The sequence below is a fragment of the Protopterus annectens genome, chromosome 13.part0, assembly GCF_019279795.1.
Source record: "Protopterus annectens isolate FY-2018-M chromosome 13.part0, PAN1.0, whole genome shotgun sequence".
In the NCBI taxonomy this organism is placed as follows: domain Eukaryota; kingdom Metazoa; phylum Chordata; order Ceratodontiformes; family Protopteridae; genus Protopterus; species Protopterus annectens.
Genome location: NC_056747.1, coordinates 457,351,674 through 457,370,704, shown reverse-complemented (window position 1 = coordinate 457,370,704; position 19,031 = coordinate 457,351,674). Strand labels below are relative to the sequence as shown.

The following is a 19,031-nucleotide window of genomic DNA, read 5'->3' as shown; positions in this document are numbered from 1 at the left end:
AAAATCTCGTTTTTATTATTTGGGGCTTTGTCTCAATACTGTATCAAGACGTAAGTAGAGAGGGGCTACTCATAGGTTCATAGGTAGGTACTAGGCTATTGGCCCTAGGGCCTATATAAGCCTAGCCAAACAGTACCCTGGCTTTTGTCACCTAAGAAAATTATTTTCATGTGCCCCTGTAAAGCAGAGGCACAGAAGTGATCCCCGGGGTGAATTTCATATCTCCCATCCAATCATCAAGATTTTTCTTGAAGAGTGCTAATGAGGAGCTTTGTTTGATATAGATAGGTAGTTTGTTCCAGAGTGTGGGAAGTCTCTGGGACAGGAATCTATCCCGCCAGCATGTTCTGTTTATTGTGGTGACAAGGTTTAGGTCCCTAGAGCGTGTAGCTTGGAGGGATTGGGATTTCTTTAAGTGGAGCATGTCCAATAGCTCTGGGTTTGACATAGTTTTGTATGTTAGGAGAGATCGCCTCTGAGTAGACGATATGCAACAGAATAAAGCTGGAGTTTTTTGAGACGTCTGCATAGGGCATCTGTTTGAGGCTGGTAATCCTCTTTGTGAGGTATTTCTGTGGCCTTTCCAGTTGTTGTAGATGTCTTGTGAGGTACATACCAAAAGGAGCGTTGTACTCTATAATGGGTCTAATGAGTGATGAGTAGAGGGGAACAATGACCTCTTTTTTCCTGGATGAGAAACCTTTTGTGATGAGGTGTGCCACGTAGAAGGATTTCCTGACTACTGTGGTGATGTGATTATCAAAGGAGTGACTACTGTCCACCTGTGTCCCAAGGTCTCTTATTACACTTTTGGTGGTAAGTAGACTACCACCTATGTGGTAGTTCACAGGTACAGAGTTTTTACCAAAAGGGATGACAATGCACTTTTTGGCATTGAGCTTGAGGCCATGGCTTTGACACCAGGCATCTGTCTCAGTGAGGCCCTTTTGTAGGATGTCCATATCGTTAGGAGTTTTGATTATGGCTCCTAGTTTGCAATCATCTGTGAACTTTGTTAGTCAAAGACCTTCTGTGTTAGCCTCTACTTCAGAGAATTAGATACCAAACAGGAGAGGACCTAGGATTGAACCCTGCGGTACTCCAGTTGTCACTGGTCTGAAGTTGGATTTAGAGTCTGCTACTTTCACAGTGTGGGTTCTGTCAGTGAGCCCAGTTGGCAACCCATCTTGCCACATAGGGATTTATATCTAGTTTAGTGAGTTTATGTATAATTTCAGAGTGGGAGATGGTGTTGAAAGCCTTGGCGAGATCTAGATAGGCTGTGTGAACCACCTTAACCTCATCTACAGCTTTGGTGACCGCTTCAAAGAAGTCTGTCAGGTTTAGGAGACATGATCTGCCTTTTATAAACCCGAACTGGGTAGGGTCCAGAGTTTGGAGATTACCAATGTCATTGTTTATAAGTTCCATGATGATACGTTCCATAGCCTTGCAGACCAGGCTCATCAGGCTAATAGGGTGGTAGTTCCTGGGGTCCGTGGTGGCTCCCCCTTTGTGGAGTGGGATAACCATTGCTGTGCACCATTCAGTGGGCACAAAGCCAGAGGTGAGGCTATGATTGAACATGGTACTTAGGTGGGGTGCCAGTTTGTTCTGTAGTTCATATAGAACACAGCCTGGGATGTTGTCAGGTCCCATGGATGCTGTGTTCCTGGCTTTGGAGAGTATGTTTTTTACCTGTGCAGCCGTGATTACAGGAACTTTGCATTCTTCTGGTATAGAGATGGGCACTAGGGGATGAGAGAGGGGTAAAGTTAGCACTGAACCTATCTGCCAGGATGTTGGCAATATCAGTTGGTTCTATATATTTAGTGCCATCGTGCTGTAACTCAGAGCAGATCTGAGTGTTGCCATTGAGATTCTTGACATAGCTATAGAATGCTTTGTGTGGACTTTTCATGTTTTTGTGGAAGTATCCTGTTTTTCTGCTGATTTCCAGTTGGCTATCCACTGGGTGACATACAGGTTTGTACCTAACCCCTTGAGTTTGTCAATAATGCCCGAGTGGAATATTATGCCAAATCCCTTGGCCAGGTCAAGGTAGGCAGTGTGAATGATTTTGCCCTCATCCATTGCTTTGGTGACCTTCTCAGAGAAGTCCACCAGGTTGGGTAGGCATGATCTGCCCTTGACGAAACCAAACTGGGTTGGGTCCAGTGTCTGGAGGTTTACTATATCTCTGTTGATCATCTCCATGATAATTCTTTCCATGGCTTTACATTAGTGAGAATTATGGGTCTGTAGTTTCCAGGGTCTGTAGATGGTCCCCTTCGTGCAGAGGGATGACTGTTGCTTTTCTCCATTCCTGAGGCGCAAAGCCTGTTTGGAGTCTATGGTTAAATGGTAATTCCAGAGGCCCTGTTAGGACATGATTCATGCTATTTAGAAGGCATCCTGGAATATTGTGTGGGCCCGTTAATGCAGTATTCTTGGTCTTAGAGAGAGCATTAAGGACCTGTTTACAAACAAGTAAGACTTTTTTCACTCCTTTAGTTGTGGCTAGCTGCCAGGAGCCTTACATAGTCATTGTATGTGCAGTGTCCCCTATCCCAGTGGAACAAAGAAGACTGTCCACATATCTCTACATCGCATCCTTTGCCTAGTTAGACCTACCTCAAACTGTACACAGTCAAACCATTATAAGGTCCCAGTCTTTTTTCCCACATTTTTCCCTTAATGATATTTCATGATTTTGAAGCACCAGGTATACATATTTTGGCCACTGGATCCTGGTTCATTTATACACCCACCATTCACGTAGTTGTAGCAGACAGCAGGCTTTGAACCTTTAATTTCCACCAAAAATGCTATAGAGGTTTGGCTGGAATAAGAAAACCAATGTCTACAGATGGAAATCTTATATAGTAGACAGAAATCTTTTTTGTTTTTTGTGTAAGTGTATTTATATTTTACAGTAATAGATAAACATCAAACATTCAATAACAGCATTAAAAATTGACAACAACCTGAATGACAACGATAGTGACTGGATGCAGACAAGAAAATTGGCAAATTATAAAGTGGTTGTTGCCATTACTTTCCCAAATTCTTAAACAGATCCTTTATAATTGGATATACTGCTTTGTAAATAAGTTGTACATTGGTCTAGTATGTTGTAGATTAGAATCTTGCTCTTCATTCACTGATATCTTACCACTAATAAGTATTTTTGTTAGCTCACTGATGTAGATTGGGATGCTTTGTCCTTTTCAAATTAGCTGGAACACATTATTCACATTTCTAGCAGGTAGGTGTTTGGCAGTGCAGAGGACTAAGTCTATGAGTTGTTAAACTCCTTCATGTGGTCCAGGGTTTGATTCCCTCAGTCTACATTTCCCTACCTGTGTGACTCTGAGCAAGTCACTTAACCAGACAGTGCTCCCAGACTGAGTCTGAAAAAGGTCAGTGTGGATGACTGCTTTGCCTGGCTAGCAAATGCAAATAAATAAATCCCAGTCTTGGTTTACTGGTATTGCAAACAGTAACACTGGCATGCTGCACTACGAGCTTGTGTTATCCACATTAAGAATCAAAATGCCAGAGCACACCAAGGTTAAAAGCAGGCATTTCTATGCTTCTTGCCCAGGCATTCAGAAATACAACCCATAATTTTCAAATGTACAGATTTTTGCAGAATGTCCTGATTTTTGCCTCATATTTTTTGTCTATTTCTCATAAAATTGTGGTTTTCTAACAAATCATTGGCAAATCATTGAGGGTTGAAATAAAAAAATAATGACAGAGATTTGAGTTTCAGGCTTCATACCCTTCAGAAAATTCATACTAATGTAAAACCTGTTATTCTATCAACTTTCTAAGTTTGTAAGAGCAATATTTATAAAATGTCCCTATTTTGGCCTTTGTCCCACATTATCTATGGCTTTGTCCAGATTTCTTGTTCTAAGAGGTTTGAAACTGCAAACATTTTTCCAAATCTGTTTACCAGCACCTCTTTCTTTTACTCTTACTCTTACTCCGTGTGTCTTTTTTTAGCTTCATTTGTGTTGTGTAGCAAGTACAGAGCAACACATTTTAAAGCAGACAGAAAAGTCAAAGAGTGTACTAAACATCAGCAATTGTAAAAATAAAGTGATATTGGAAGTAGCATTGCAGAGAATACACAGACTGATTTTATCAAATTAAGGCATTGCCCATTCAAGAGTGGGCATTATTGTTAAAATTGTTGAGCATCAACCTTAAGCTTATTCTGTAAACCTGTTCTTGTTTCATCCTTTTACTGTGAAAACTGCCTCGGGGACATTTGCATGTTGTGTGCACTATATTAATGCATTCTGAAATGTGTTCAATGTGGAATAATTTCCAGTGCCTTGTGTTAATACGAGAACTGACCGTAACAGTGGATAATTGAGACTTAGGTATTGTAAGCTGTACACGTAAGATTAAAAACAACAGGCTGCTTAATACTATACATATTTTGTAACCATGTACAGTTTGTAACCACTCATACTTTACTCCAAAATACTATTTGCTTCTCCTCATAAAAATGTTCTCACTTGTAGTTTTAGCAAGAGTTGTTCACCTTCAGCACAGAGAAGTTGATGATTAGAGGGCTTCCTAGATGTCTGGAATGTGTGAAGTAAAAATATCCAGGCAAAATATGCCAATGAGGAGAGAGATTTTGCATTATAACAGTACTAAGAGTAACATTTGGGTGATACAACAATCAATCAGGACATGCAGCCCTTTGTGGTTAATGAAGAGGATTAAACCGAGTCTTTTTGTTTTTTGGGAACATGTAAATTCAGAGTTAACATACATTTGGAACTTGAATTCACCAAAATAGCCATTTGAAACTGATATATATTTAAGAAATGCCATTCAGACAGACAATTTGAAATAAGTATGATAGCATGAACAAGACACTTGCCCTGAAGACAAACAAAAGCTGTGATGTCCAGGGGATCAAACACGCCGTTTGTGCAGGGGGGGGCTTGATGGTTGCCAGGAAAATGGAGCAAATGTAATAACTAAAGAATTGTTTAAGTAATTACAAAGACAAAATGGCTGCTATATCACTTTTTTATTTTTTAAACTTGATTACTTTCATGCTTCCATTGAATGATATTTTTGTTTATATTATCTGTGGAAATTCTAGCATGGTTTTACTTATTTCCAGAGTAAATTAATAACACAGACAGGGTACAGACAATATTCCCCAAAGTCCCATTCTTCATAATGGTAATTGCAGCAAATGATAAAGTGCATCCCTAATTGTTCTCAGTAAAAAAAAAAAAAAAAACAGAGAAAAGCATATCTACTTTTATTTTATGTTCTCTTTGTGGGTAAGTGAGGTGTTCAAGATAAACCTCGATCAGTCTGGGCTACTCTTAATAAGACATGCTCCAAACAGTGCTCTGAAGTGTTGTTGCCAAATAGTTGTTTTCTGATGCCATCAGTTTGTTTTCTTGCATTAACCAGTTCTTTATGAATTTTTTTTTTTTTAAAGAATTGCTGCTGCCATGAGAGTTCTTTATGCTTGGTAAGATTGAACCTCACTGTAGAAGCATGTGCAGTCCTTGTTTTTTTTGTATTGTGTTTGCAGTTGTTTGATCGAAAACATTTCATGTTCATTATATTGTTCACTGTTACAGTAGCCTTAACAATATGGATTATATCCTGCCAAACATGTAACTGTTGGCTGGCTTCCAAAGCTTCAGGGCATCTGCCATGCGCCCAAACTATCAGGCAGCTCGAGCTGAGCTGACTAAAAGACAAATTTGGGTGTCAAGCCCCTCAGAGCTTTACTGCTGCTGAAGAGTACGCTCCTCTAAGGCTTTTCAGGATCAGTGGTCATTTCTGTGCTGTTTCTTTGCTGGGCAGATAAGTTCTCTTTGGGGAAGAACCTTCCATTTTCTAAATATTGTTTGTATTTTATCACTTTCCCTTCAAGAAAGTTATCTTAAAGCTATGAGTTTTGTGTTTTAATGGACGGTCACAAAACTTTATCTTACTTTTAAATGGGTGCACTCTTTTTTTCATGTCAGACATATTAAAGTTGTGTAAAGTAAATGAAAAAAAATTTTATTATGTGGAGGAATTGTGTTTATTTTACTTTTTTTGCAGCAGCAAATTGTTTTCTTTTTACTGTGTTTTCTGTGAAACAAATGACTTATAAAGACTTTTACCGGCATTTGCTGCTTGTCTTCCGATGGGGAAGAGGTACCATTTTTGGCTTGACCATGAGACAAATTACCCGTTGGCCCTTTTTTCAACCACAAAATGAAAAATTTAAACAAACAGCCTCTGCCACCACAACAGGCTGGCAGTGTGCCTTAGTGGCAGGTGAGTGACCCTGCTGTGGCCATCTGTTGTTGTACCTCAGACCACTCATCTTTTGCTTTGGATTCCTCTGATGTAGCACCCACAGCTACTATGGGCCGAGGGGTAGCCACCCCCGCTGTGGCTGATGGTGTCTCTTTAGTGGGCAGGGGAGAGCCACTCTTGTCAGTCCTGGGAGAGGGAACAGGGAAGACTTCCCTGTTGTATCAGAATGCAGTGACCATCCCTGGGGAAGCTGCTGCTGCCATTAGTAACACAATTGCCCACATTTTTCCAAAAAAAAGAAACAGAAAACTAAGCATGTGTCTACTTCTCCTCAAATTTCCTTAGACAGGAGTAGTTTACTGGGTCTTTCTGGGGGTTTAATTTAGGCTCTTGATCCTTCTGGTAAAGCAGTTTCTGGTGGAAGAAAGGGGGTATCTCTTTTCCTAAAGAGATTCAAGATTCTGAGTCTGAACAGAAAGATGAAGGGACAGATACATTTTTTCTACTCAGATTTCTGATACAGACTCAGAGGAGAGCTCATTTTCTGATTCTCCCTGTGAGGGTTTCTCTTTCTCTGAGACTATTGCTAGAGTATGCCAGTATTTTCATTGGGAGGTTTCACAGTCCCTCAGGAAAATATATGAATTGTTACAGAAGGAATTTCCAGAACCTTCGCCCATTCCCCCCTTTCTCTCCACAAGACTTGAACTATTGGCTACAGTTTAACTCTCAATGCTCAGAACAAATGTTTTACTTTCAGTTCTGTCACATTTAGAGATTATGTAGCGGTTAGACGAAATGATACAAATATTCATTGGAGTCACCTCAGAAAAGTAGATATGACTGTCACATGCTGGGCAAAAGTGGTCATTTATTTATCTCAGTGACATCACATCTCTCATTTAGGGATGGCCTGACTTGAAGAAAAACAACTTTCCTTTATAGAGATTGCAGTGAGGAGAGAGAAAGAAACACGTGCTGGCAGGCAACTGTCCTACATGGACAGATTCAATTAATGTGTCCCCTCTGGTCCTGTCTGTGAATTACAATAGAAATTATCCTTGGATCAAAGGACTACCAAAGATGATGATACTGTTTAATGAGTTTAAATATTCTGTATATTTAAAAGGGACCAGATAACCCATGTATGTTCCATGGATATATTTTCTTGAAAAATTTAGATAAATATCATTGTCTTTAATAATTACCTGCAAGGTTTCTTTCTAAGTTAGTTCATATGTGCTAGAATCACGAAAATATGGGTGCCATTTACTGCAGTGGACTACATTTATGAAATGTGTAGTTTTGGAGAAATGGATCTGTCATTCAGACATGATTCATGGGCTGTAAACCAAAAGCTCATATAGTGAATGTTTACTCCAACCATAGGTTCTGTATAACCAGCTAAAATTGACATTATTTCCCCTTGATCAGTTGCCATACAGTACTCTTAATAGTGGTGGGCACAGGGTGGTTGTACTGGCATTTATTTGGGGACTTGTTCATTATCAAAATTTTGACAATTTTCTTTTTCTTTGGGTGAAGTTTAACCTCCCGTACACCTCTGTGGAAAGACAACCATCCCCATAACACCCTTCCAAAATGTATAACTTGGGTACGTTATTTCTGCACACTAAAGATATTGCTGATATATTGGACACTGTCAAAGTAAATAACTGCCCGTAGACTTGCCATGTGACTGGAAGTGGTATATAAAATAAGTATATAAAAATGCATTCTTCTGAAAGTAAGGAAGACTTATTATTCTATTCACTAGATTAATATTATATTTCTGTTAACTGCATTACTAGTCTCCAGGCTTTGTTATAATTATATTTAGGTTGTTTACTTTTTAGGTTGCTGTTGTTTGAATTTGCTATCATCTTCAAAAGAAAAAAATCAAAAGGCGAGGATACATTGAAAGAAATTTTTTTGCCTTTTTATTTCTGATATATAATTTTACAAAATTGTTACAGCAATAATCATAAAAGTCTGACCTTATAATAAGCTTTTATAAACCAGCAGATTAAATATAGCTTAGGTACTGTGCATCAGGAGTTTGGAAGAGAATTACATAAGTGTATGCACACACAAAGAAAAATATATCTAGCTGGATTAGTATCTAGGTTCTGTTGCCTTCCAGTGAAAAGTACAATGTTTATTTTTACCAACTGTTGTCAGCTTAGTAGGTTCTATGATTAAACACATTGAAATAATTTCTCATGAAATCAATCCGGAGTAGATAAATCCTTTGCTGGCAAAAGTTGTTTTAAATTGCAGTTATCTTTGTAATCATAGAGACCTTAAGTTAAACCAGTGCATATGTTTATTGTTTAATTTAATCTTCAGGAACTGTAAGAGTTAGAGAACGATGATAGGGATTCTTAGCTGTTGGAAATAAAAGTTTTTATTAAGGTTAACTATTGGCAGACGTATAATTTTTGGCTCTTGTAGCTACAAAGAAAGCCATTGTTGGAATAATTAAGGTTGCAAGCTCCACTATTGCATCAAATGTTTTGTTGCGTACTGTTGGCAGGCAGATCAAGGCTGCCTTTCCCTGTATCATTCCTCTTGAATCCCCTTTTTTTATGCCATTTGAGATCAGTCCCCCTGATAGTGTGTGTGTGTGTGTGTGTGTGTGTGTGTGTGTGTGTGTGTGTGTGTGTGTGTGTGTGTGTGGTGTGTATAAACAACACAAATTCATATCTTTGTGGTGTGTGTACATTTATATATATAACATACGTATACATATATATATATATATATATATATATATATATATATATATATATATATATATATACATATATATATTTGAACCGTACTGATCCCCGAACGGCAACATCACCGAAACAGATTCGGCCGGGCATACTTGCGCGAAAGTGCTGTTCACTGAAGAAGCAATTTTGCGTAAGTATGCCTGTTGCGGTGATCGCACTACAGTGGGGATAAGGGAAAATTCCCCTTTCCCCACTGTAGTGCGACCCCGGATTGAGAATATTAAAGTAGGGGGAGTGTGGGGGGTGCAGGGGGGCAAAAACGTAAATGTAATATATATATTTTTTTAACACACTTTAACAAATGCGCTTTTTTGGTGAAAGCGCTTTTGTTAAAGTGTGTTCGGTGATTGTGGATTCGGACTATTGAACTTTTGTTCAATAGTTCTAGATCCATATATATATATATATATATATATATATATATATATATATATATGTATGGGTCCCTATCAACTGATAGAAAGCTCATTTGATAGAAACTCATTTCACTGGCGCCATAAGATAGAAAGCTCAAAACACTGACTGAAACTCAAAACACTGAAAATGCTATATGCCCTTTTTCCTACTGTAGTGCAATCCTGGAGTTAGTATATATAGTTGGGGGTGGGGGGGGCACAGCCCCCAACATTGGGGGGTGTGGGGGCATAACCCCCCCACATAGTTTATGTAAATATTGTTTTCTCCAAACAGTTATTCATTGTAGTTATAAGTATCCATGTGTAGGGTTTAAATGTATGAAGTATGTGAGGGGCTACGCCCCCCCCCCCCCAATTATATATACTAACTCCAGGATCACACTATCATGAAGAAATGGGCATGTAGCATTTTCAGTGTTTTGAGTTTCAGTCAAATGAGTTTTCAGTGTTTTGAGCTTTCTATGTTTTGGTTTCAGCCAAATGATTTTCCATCAAATGAGTTTTCTATCATTTGATAAGGACCCATATATATATATATATATATATATATATATATATATATATATATATATATATATATATATATATGGATCTACCTGACTACATCGACAGTTCAGAAGAGCGAAAACGACTTCACCGACACCAGAAGATCGACAAGTTAGAAGACCGACGGAGGAAAACACCGACGCTGAGAACACTGAGATGGGGAAAGGATGTGTAAGTATGCGGTAGTGATGGACGTTAGGGTGCGAGTAAGGTAAGTGTGCGATGTTGATGGTCTGTAGGGATAGGGGTGGGATAAGTGAGTTAGGGTTAGGGCGCGGGTTAGGTAAGGGTGCGAGTAAGGTAAGTGTGCGATGTTGACGGTCTGTAGGGATAGGGGTGGGATAAGTGAGTTAGGGTTAGGGCGCGGGTTAGGTAAGGGTGCAGTAGTGATATTTTTGGGTTAGGGGGTTAAGTGAGTTAGGGTGCGGGTTAGGTGAGTGTGCGATAGTGACGGACCTTAGGGTTAGGGTTGTAGACAGTTGTGTATGTAAGGGTTAGTGTTGGTTTGTAAGGATTTTGGTGTGCTTGTGTTGTGTGTGTGGTTTTTGGGCAGGGGATTTGTTTTGTTTGTTGATTGTTGTTGTTATGATGTGTCGAGTGTATGAGGTGTCGTGTTTGTGAACTGTCGATCTTCTGGCGGCGGTGAAGTCGTTTTCGCTCTTCTGAACTGTCGATGTAGTTAGGTAGATCCATATATATATATATATATATATATATATATATATATATATATATATATATATATATATATATATATATATATATGAGTTGGTCTTTGACATCTGTTTAATCAACAGATTTGGTCGACAAATACCGATGGTCAAAAAGTGCACTAGACTGACAATCCCCAGGTTGGGAAATATTCCCTTTCCCCGCAGATTGTGCAATCTCAAAGTTAGTATGTATGTATACATATGTGTGTGTGTGTGTGTGTGTGTGTGTGTGTGTGTGTGTGTGAGTGTGTGTATATGTATATATACATACATATATAATTATATAGATATAGATATATAGAAATATATATATACAGATATAGATATATATAGATATATAATTAGCAGGGTCTGTTGGACTTCCCCATATGTGGGGTGCAGAGAGGCTTGATATTTATTTGTTTGTTTGAAATTAGCATGTGCTGTGATTCTTTCTTGTCAAATGTGGGGTAATGTTTTGGCATTTGCTTTTTTTGACATTTTGTGGTTGATGTTTACCATCAACCTTGTTGATTTGTCGACCAAAATATGTTTACTCCTGTATGTATATGGGTCTATACTCACAGTGTCAACACAAAACCATTGACAAAAAACAAGATAGTTCCCTACCAGGATATCATCATGCAGCTTATCTGAGTACCAAATTATTATTTTATTTTTGCTGATTACCTCCATTGTCCATAACTTCCAACTCCTTTTGCCTCATAACTATTTTCCTTTCCACACTTCCACTATTTTCTTCCATTACTGTTGTCAGGATTCGACTTGCTCAACATTCCTAATTCCCCTTACCATCCCTATGTGCCAGGTTTCCCCTACAGCTATCTGATTTCCACACACACACATGTGTAGTACACCAGGCTTTGCCTTCCATTGCAGAAAGACTCTTTTCATGTATATACTTGTTTTTTTCAGGTTCTTTCAGGTCTTGTTTTAAAAACTGCACTTACAAAAAATTCAGTGAATGTTACCTAGGACTGTCCACATGGTTTATAATCCGGCAAGAAAGATGTAATGCCTGTTCCCTTGATGAATGACCCTATGATAAGATGAACCAGAACCCAATTATCTTGTTTTCTACTTTTCCGTTCAAAAATAATTTTAAGACCCATTTACCTCATATCACCGCGACACCTCATCAGATTCCTGCCCAGTTCCGTGTTGTTTTCCTCTTTCAGGGAAGGTGTGCAGATAACAGTAAAAGTGTCTTTCTTTGAGATATAAAAAAAAAACTTGGCAGTATTAAGAAATGAGAATATACGTGTGGTCTAAAGTGTTTGGTCTTCTTGTGGTGAATGGAATCGGTATTCCTTCAGAGCCCCTGCTCGTAGCTACAACCAACAAGTTAATGAAGCTCTTCTGTTTTAGAAGCTCAAAGAACATGTGCGAAGGTAAGAAATGGAATGCATCCCATTTCTGCCTTTAGCACGTTGTGGCTGGGTTGTGGAATGAATATTGATGGCATTGTGCTGATTCATTAGAAGGACAAAGTCTTCTTTTCTGGCTTCTGTACAGCCCAGGTCCTCATTACATTTGAAACAAAAAGTGAGATATTTCTAATTATCAGTACCATGTGATGTGAAGTGGCAAGCTTCTTACAGTCCTTATTCACTTGAAATTGATGTTTTAAGCATAACTGTAGTCATTATGACCTATACTGAAAGGACTAAATGCAGAAACAGAATTTGAATGCCACACAATGTAATTTCTCATAGTAATACATTCTCTTGTCTTACAAGGTTGTGTTTTTTATCATTGTGATTGTATTCTCCTGGGCTTTGCCTGAAAATTTTCCAGTGACATCAGAGCACTACCATGGTAAACAAGCATAACTAAGTAAGTAAATAAAGTCTATATCATGGCTTTGGACATGACCTTTCAAGTTATTTGAATTTCTTAAATAAGTTGAAAGGCAAAAATGAAGTGTTGACATAGCTTTATTAAGAGCAAATGTTTTCTGAACAGAAGGCATAGGTTAGCTGCTACTAGTAGCACAACATAAAATTCAAAATAAAATATTAGATAATGTGCTGTATTTCACTTAGTGATATCCTAACCACAGTAGTCCATTTTTTTTTAAGAAAAAAGGTCTGCATCTTAGGTATCCACCTGACCAGTTGAAGAAAAGATGCCTGTAGCTTATTCTAGCATACCAGTAAAGCTTATAAAACATTTGTCCTTTAAAACCTAAAGTTAATTGAACTTTCTAAATTAGTTGCAGTGTACTCATAGTGTATGTATATTGCTGTTTCTGAAATCTGTTTAGATAACTGTGATTTGTGAGCACAAATGATGTTGAGTGATATGGAAATCGATGTGGCAGGAATGAGACAATGTCCAGTGTTTTTTCTTTTTTATTTATCAAAGTGTTGATGATTGTTTATTGACACTGTAAGCAAAGTGTTGTAAACCTGGTATATTTACCCATAGGCAGTCTCACTGACAAGTTACTGATCTTCCATTTCATTGTTGTAGAAATAAACTAAACTTCAGGACATGGAATGATTAATGAGACTGATTCCAGAATGTTCAGCTGCGGCAGTGGTGCAGCGGTAGCATTGTTGCCTCACAGCAAGAGGTTCTCCCGTTCGATTCTCGGCTGGAGTGCCTTCTGTGTAGAGTCTGCATGTCCTCCCCGTGGTTGGGTGGCGTTTGAAAGACATGCGTAAATGGGCATGCCTTCATTGAAGGTTGGACGTCGAGCTGGCACCTCGGCGTTCGTGAAAATCTACTGCCAATCATTAGCGGACTGGAGTTCTGCTGTGGCGACCCCTAACCGAGAAAAGCCGAAAGACAAACAACAACAACATTCCAGAATGTTCAAATCAAATTTTAAGTTTATTTTCACAGGGTTCAAGCCTTACTTGCACTCTCATCTAGATGGGGCATCAATGCTAGAATTTTAACATTGGAGCTACTCCAATTTCCTCAGTTTTTTGAAGTCTTGTAGTAATATTATTAAAAGTTCAAGGGGTATGGGGAAGTGAAGTCCCCATACTGTAATATAGAGGGACGTGTCCTCTTTCAAAGCATGCTTTGAGTGTGAAATTGTAGCTTTTGGACTTTGCTTACTGGTGTATATAGTGGTGGGAGGGCTGTTGTGGGTTCCTTTAACTGTCAAGATGAGAAAGGTGCACCATGTGTTGTTAATTTGGTTAGGACTGATCAAACTGATCTTTGAGTCTTGAGTTGGTGTGACCTTGGAGTTGGTATATAAAAGTTTGGGGGGGCTTGCCCTGTGCGAATAATAAGAAAGGAGCATTTTTTTCACTCTTGGTTTTTGGGCATTTTTTCTTTCTTTCAAAGTGTCAACTTTCAGGAAGTTGGTGTTTCATTGGAGAACCCTCCTTCAATCCATGCCTCTCAAATGTACCTTACTTTGAGGAACAGTTTCTAATTTTACTTCATTAGAAAGTTCCATGTTCAACATTTAAATATTTTAGCAGACATTCATTATAAAAATTTAGTAAGAAAAATCCCTGTTAAATAATACTGTCAAATTGTTCCACAAACAAAGCATTTTGCAAATATAAGACAACACATTTTAACTATGATGTCAGCTTGTTAGCAATCAATTCAACCAATTGACAGTTTGAGTTGTGTTTTTTTTCCCATTTGAGAGACCAGTGGTTGAGTTATGCTTCCCCACTTAAAAGAAAAAACAAAAAACACTGCTCTATGACTTCTTCAGCTTCCTTGCCTGTACTGTATATTGTATTCTTTCATTTAGAGAACACGTACTTCATACCATCTTGACAGATGCATTGTACAGAACTGGGCTAAAGTATATCTTGGCCTACTGCTTGGCCTACTGCTTTTACTAAAAAATGCAAAAAGTTGAAAGATGAGTACATTTCTTATTGCGTAGCATTAATATGATTTGTGTAGGAGAAGCAGCAAGAAATGACTGGGGCACACCAGACATATAAATTTGGTGTATGCTGCAGTAAATTGTTGAATAACTGATGAAAGTTAGGAAAAAGGTATTCTATCTTGTAGAAGATAAAATAACATAAAACTGCATAGCAAGCTTTATATATTTCCATTTCTGTGTAATATTTCATGTGTGGATTCTTTGTGCATGGGGAGCACTGTTTAAAATTCAGTACATGATGCACATAGGTGGTGTGACAAGAACTGAAGAGCTTCCTTCATGTCTGTTTGCCAGACTTCTAATAATTTGCTTGAGGTTGCACAGGTGAAACTGAAATTAGATGGCGTGTATTTCCTGTGGAGCATTTTTTCTTTGGAACATATTATCTCAGTCTAAATATTCTTGACAATTTAATCTTTACCTTGTCTACAGGGATTACCTATTTGTTTTATTTGTGTTTATATAGTGGACATTGATTACAGTAAAAAAAAAGTTTTATTTTTTTTCACATTGCTATAGGTACCAAGATGTTTTTTTCCATTAATGTTCATAATGATGCCAGTCCTATGTCCATGTACTGTTGGCATAAATAGTATTATCTGCCCCCACAGATATCTACAGACTTGATAGATGATATTTGTTGCTAGTCTGAGCACACAAAACTATTTATCTAGTATATAGGACAATGGCTGATGTTAGGTGGTCTATACACAGCTTTGCACTGAACATGAGTTTCTGCGACATGATTTTATTCCATCATTAGAAATGCTCTGTCACTGCCCATTTCCTCATTCTTCATACCACAGATTGATGATGTTCTGCTTGCTAATTACATTTCATTTAATTTCCCTTGTAGACTCAGAACAGAGCAGCAGTCCGCGAACGGTGATTGGCTCAGAACAGGAAGACAGTAAGGCAGCTGTTCTCGGTAAGTTACTGTGCCTGTTATTAAAATTGATGGGGGTTATTTTACAATGGGCAGACTGTAGTGGTTTGCTTGGGCTAGACAAGTACGGTAACAGCATAGTGCACCAACTTTACAAATACAAAAGTTTCATGTCATTTTTGGGTTTTCACTGTGACTATAATTACTCTCAAAGCTTGTCATGTTCCATTAGAAAAGCACATTGGTTTCTTTTGATTTAATTATTTCTTCATTAATTTATTAATTATTTCTTCATTAATTTATTTTAATATCATATACACTCAACAGTTAGTTTTCTGTTTTGGACCTGGCTTAAAAAGGAACCGTCACTGTTTATGAAGTAAAGTTTTGTCAGATTTTAAACATGATAACTGTTATGACATTCATTTATATTGTCTACATATCATTGTAGTACAGTACACATTATCACAGGTTCTGCATTACATTCTCTGAAGGTTATGTAACTAAAATAAGAGGGAGAAGATGAGTTTCTACACTGGTAAAATATTTTTGTCCAAGTTTGTATAACATCAGAGGTAATATGTGTAGAGAGATCAGGGGTGTGGGGATAAAGCCCCCAAACAGGACGTACATGAGTGTGCACCTTTTGTACAGTAATGAGCAGCACTGTTTGATGCCATTTTTGTGTGTGCCTAGTTAATCTGTTTATTTGAAATTTAGATGATGTTTTGACTAAGGATAATGCAGTATTTCAGTGCTGACCCCTTGAAAGTGTGCCAAAGGGCTATTTGAAGAATAATTCACTGGGTAGTGAGTAGAGTGAGAAATTCAAACACAGATATAGGCACACACACAAATAGGCAACTAAACACACACACACACACACACACACACACACACACACACACACACACACACACACACACACACATACACACATACACACAGGCACTTAAACACACACACACACACACACACACACACTTGCAGGCATGTGCACGAGCAAATACACATACATACACGCACAGGCATGTGCACACACACGCACACACACACACACACACACACACACACACATACACACACACACACACACACACACACACACACACACACACACACACACACACACACACACACACACACACATTTGTACATATACACACACATACAAAGACTACAATGTGGCATACATTCCTAATTAAACTGAAATACAGTACATTTAGAACATTTGCATGAACAAGGGTTTTCAAGCCATCAATAGGATGTTTAAAAATGACTGCAGAATGTTATGGGTAAACACTTTGTATTTTTTCCCTTCGCAGAAATGCCCAAATTTGATATTATTAGCAGATGGTTGTGCAGGGAAATATACCTAATTCCTTTGTTGAGTGATAATGGTGACATACCATGTTATGTCATTTCATATGTGTAACCATGAAGTACTACTGGTATGTACACAACAGAAGAAAAATCATACATAATGACTGATATTTAAAATATGTGGCTTACTTTTCATGATATTCTTAAGTTTCCTTTCAACAGAGATGCTATATGGTTCAGTTTTTGAACCAGCAGCTGCCTCTATAGATCCCAAAGAAGAGTCATGGATATCCTTGTGTATCTTAAGGATAAAAAAAGACAGGAATATAAGCACATTTGACTCACAGAAAACCAATATTCATCCTTGGTAATGACAACCTGCATTAAGATACTGTCATTTTTGACATACACAAAGATAACCATGATTCCTGGCGTTTTTTTGGATTGCCTACACAAGGGTTTGTATGACAGCCAGTATAGTTTGCCACTGTAGATGTAGTAAATGTATTTACCGTTACACCCCGTGGGTTTGGATTAAATTGCTTTGCTGAGATGATCATGAGGTTTGATGAGCCTTCCAATACTGAGGTTATAAACTCGGTTGATTTCATGGAAATAGTGTTAAAGTACAATTTATTTTTATTTGAGGGTAAATATTTTAAACAAGTTACATGTGAGACCATGTGCGCAGCTTGTACACCAATTTTTGCAAACCAGGTATTATTGGCCTGGGAAGAATATTATGTTTTTGAGTCAAAATTTATGAACTACATCTAATATTATGGTAGATTCCTTGATGATGTATCTATCTTGTGGAAAGGTGAGTTAAATACCTTGGATGAATTTTTAAATTCGATTTCAAACACTAGTACGTTTTTGAAATTTACTTTTTCAAGGGATTTTGAAAGTATTAATAATTTAGATACATGTGTACGTAAGAATAGAGTACAAAACAGATTTGAATCTACTGTTGTTAGGAAAGGCACATTTTTGAATCCCTGTTTACATTTCACCAGTAATCACTCATGCCATCAAAAAAGTAACATTGTGAAGGTGCAACTGGTGCAACTATCCAGATTAGTTACCGGACAAATTTTATTTAGCAAGAAAAAGGATTATTTATAGGTTCATTAGGTTATTAAATCTATTCAGGTTGGAGATTATCCAGTGCCTTTGTTGGAATAGGTGGACAAGGGGTTAAAATTAAAAAGTCACACAAGTTTTAAACTCATTTTAAGAAATGGGTTTTCCAAAGAATTTAAGGCCAAAATTATTGGATGTGATAGGGAAAGCTCTAGTTAGACCCTTTTCCAAAGATGCTAATGATATTAGACAAATTATTACTAGAAACTGGAATTTCACTTTCAATACAGATTTAATGAGGAAATTGAAGGAAAAAAAACAATTGTGTTTTTTATTAGGCCAGAAATTTAAAAAGAATTTTTTGAGAGGGATAAAACTCATAGCATTAATGGTTATATACATAGACGCTGTGGGATGTCGAAATGCATGCTTTGCAAGTACTCCAACTACATTAGTGATGGCCTTAATGTTACTGTACATGGGTATGATGGGGTTACTGATTGCCCAGGACTATATGATTGCCAGACATGAAGGGTGGTGTACTTAGTTTTCTGTTTGATGTGTACAAGTTGTAATGTAGGGAAAACAGAAAGACAGTTAAAAACATATTTATTATCATGATATAAAACTAAAGAATTTAAATAATTAATTGTAGAAACAAACTTTGGTGTGCAAACTTAAGATATTTTTATTTTTCACTCTCTAGAAAGTTTATCCAGATTCTAGCAGTTCAGCATGGGAGAATAACCTGGAATATTATGAGTTCATTTGACAGCTTTGATTGAATGCAGTGAATGAGCCAGTGTTTCCATCACTACTGTTCTTAAACTTAAATCTGCTAAATTATAATAATAATAGCCAAGATCATGGTTATTAAAGCAGTTCTTTGTGATCATTTGGTTTATTATTTTATAGCAAGTTCTCATTAGTAATTATTAGCTGGACTGTAAAGCTTTTTACTTGATGTTTTTAAATGGGGGACTTTGGGTATTAATATCTTTCAGTATTTTAAAAGTAATGCATATCAGGTTTTCTAATGTTAAATATATTTTATATTTATTTGTATTTTTCCTTAAGGTAATGTATCGTGATATACATTTAATG

At 37.4% G+C, this 19,031-nt stretch overlaps 1 protein-coding gene across 5 annotated transcripts in view; it reads left to right on the top strand.

Annotated features, from left to right (window-relative positions):
• NFIC (nuclear factor I C) overlaps positions 1 to 19,031 on the top strand; it is a 1,851,273-nt gene that overhangs the window by 1,119,368 nt on the left and 712,874 nt on the right. For all 5 annotated transcript variants that reach the window (XM_044054106.1, XM_044054104.1, XM_044054105.1 and 2 more), the window contains exon 3: positions 15,492 to 15,563. In XM_044054106.1, coding sequence (XP_043910041.1) covers positions 15,492 to 15,563 — 72 coding nt within the window. The remainder of the gene's footprint in view (positions 1 to 15,491; positions 15,564 to 19,031) is intronic.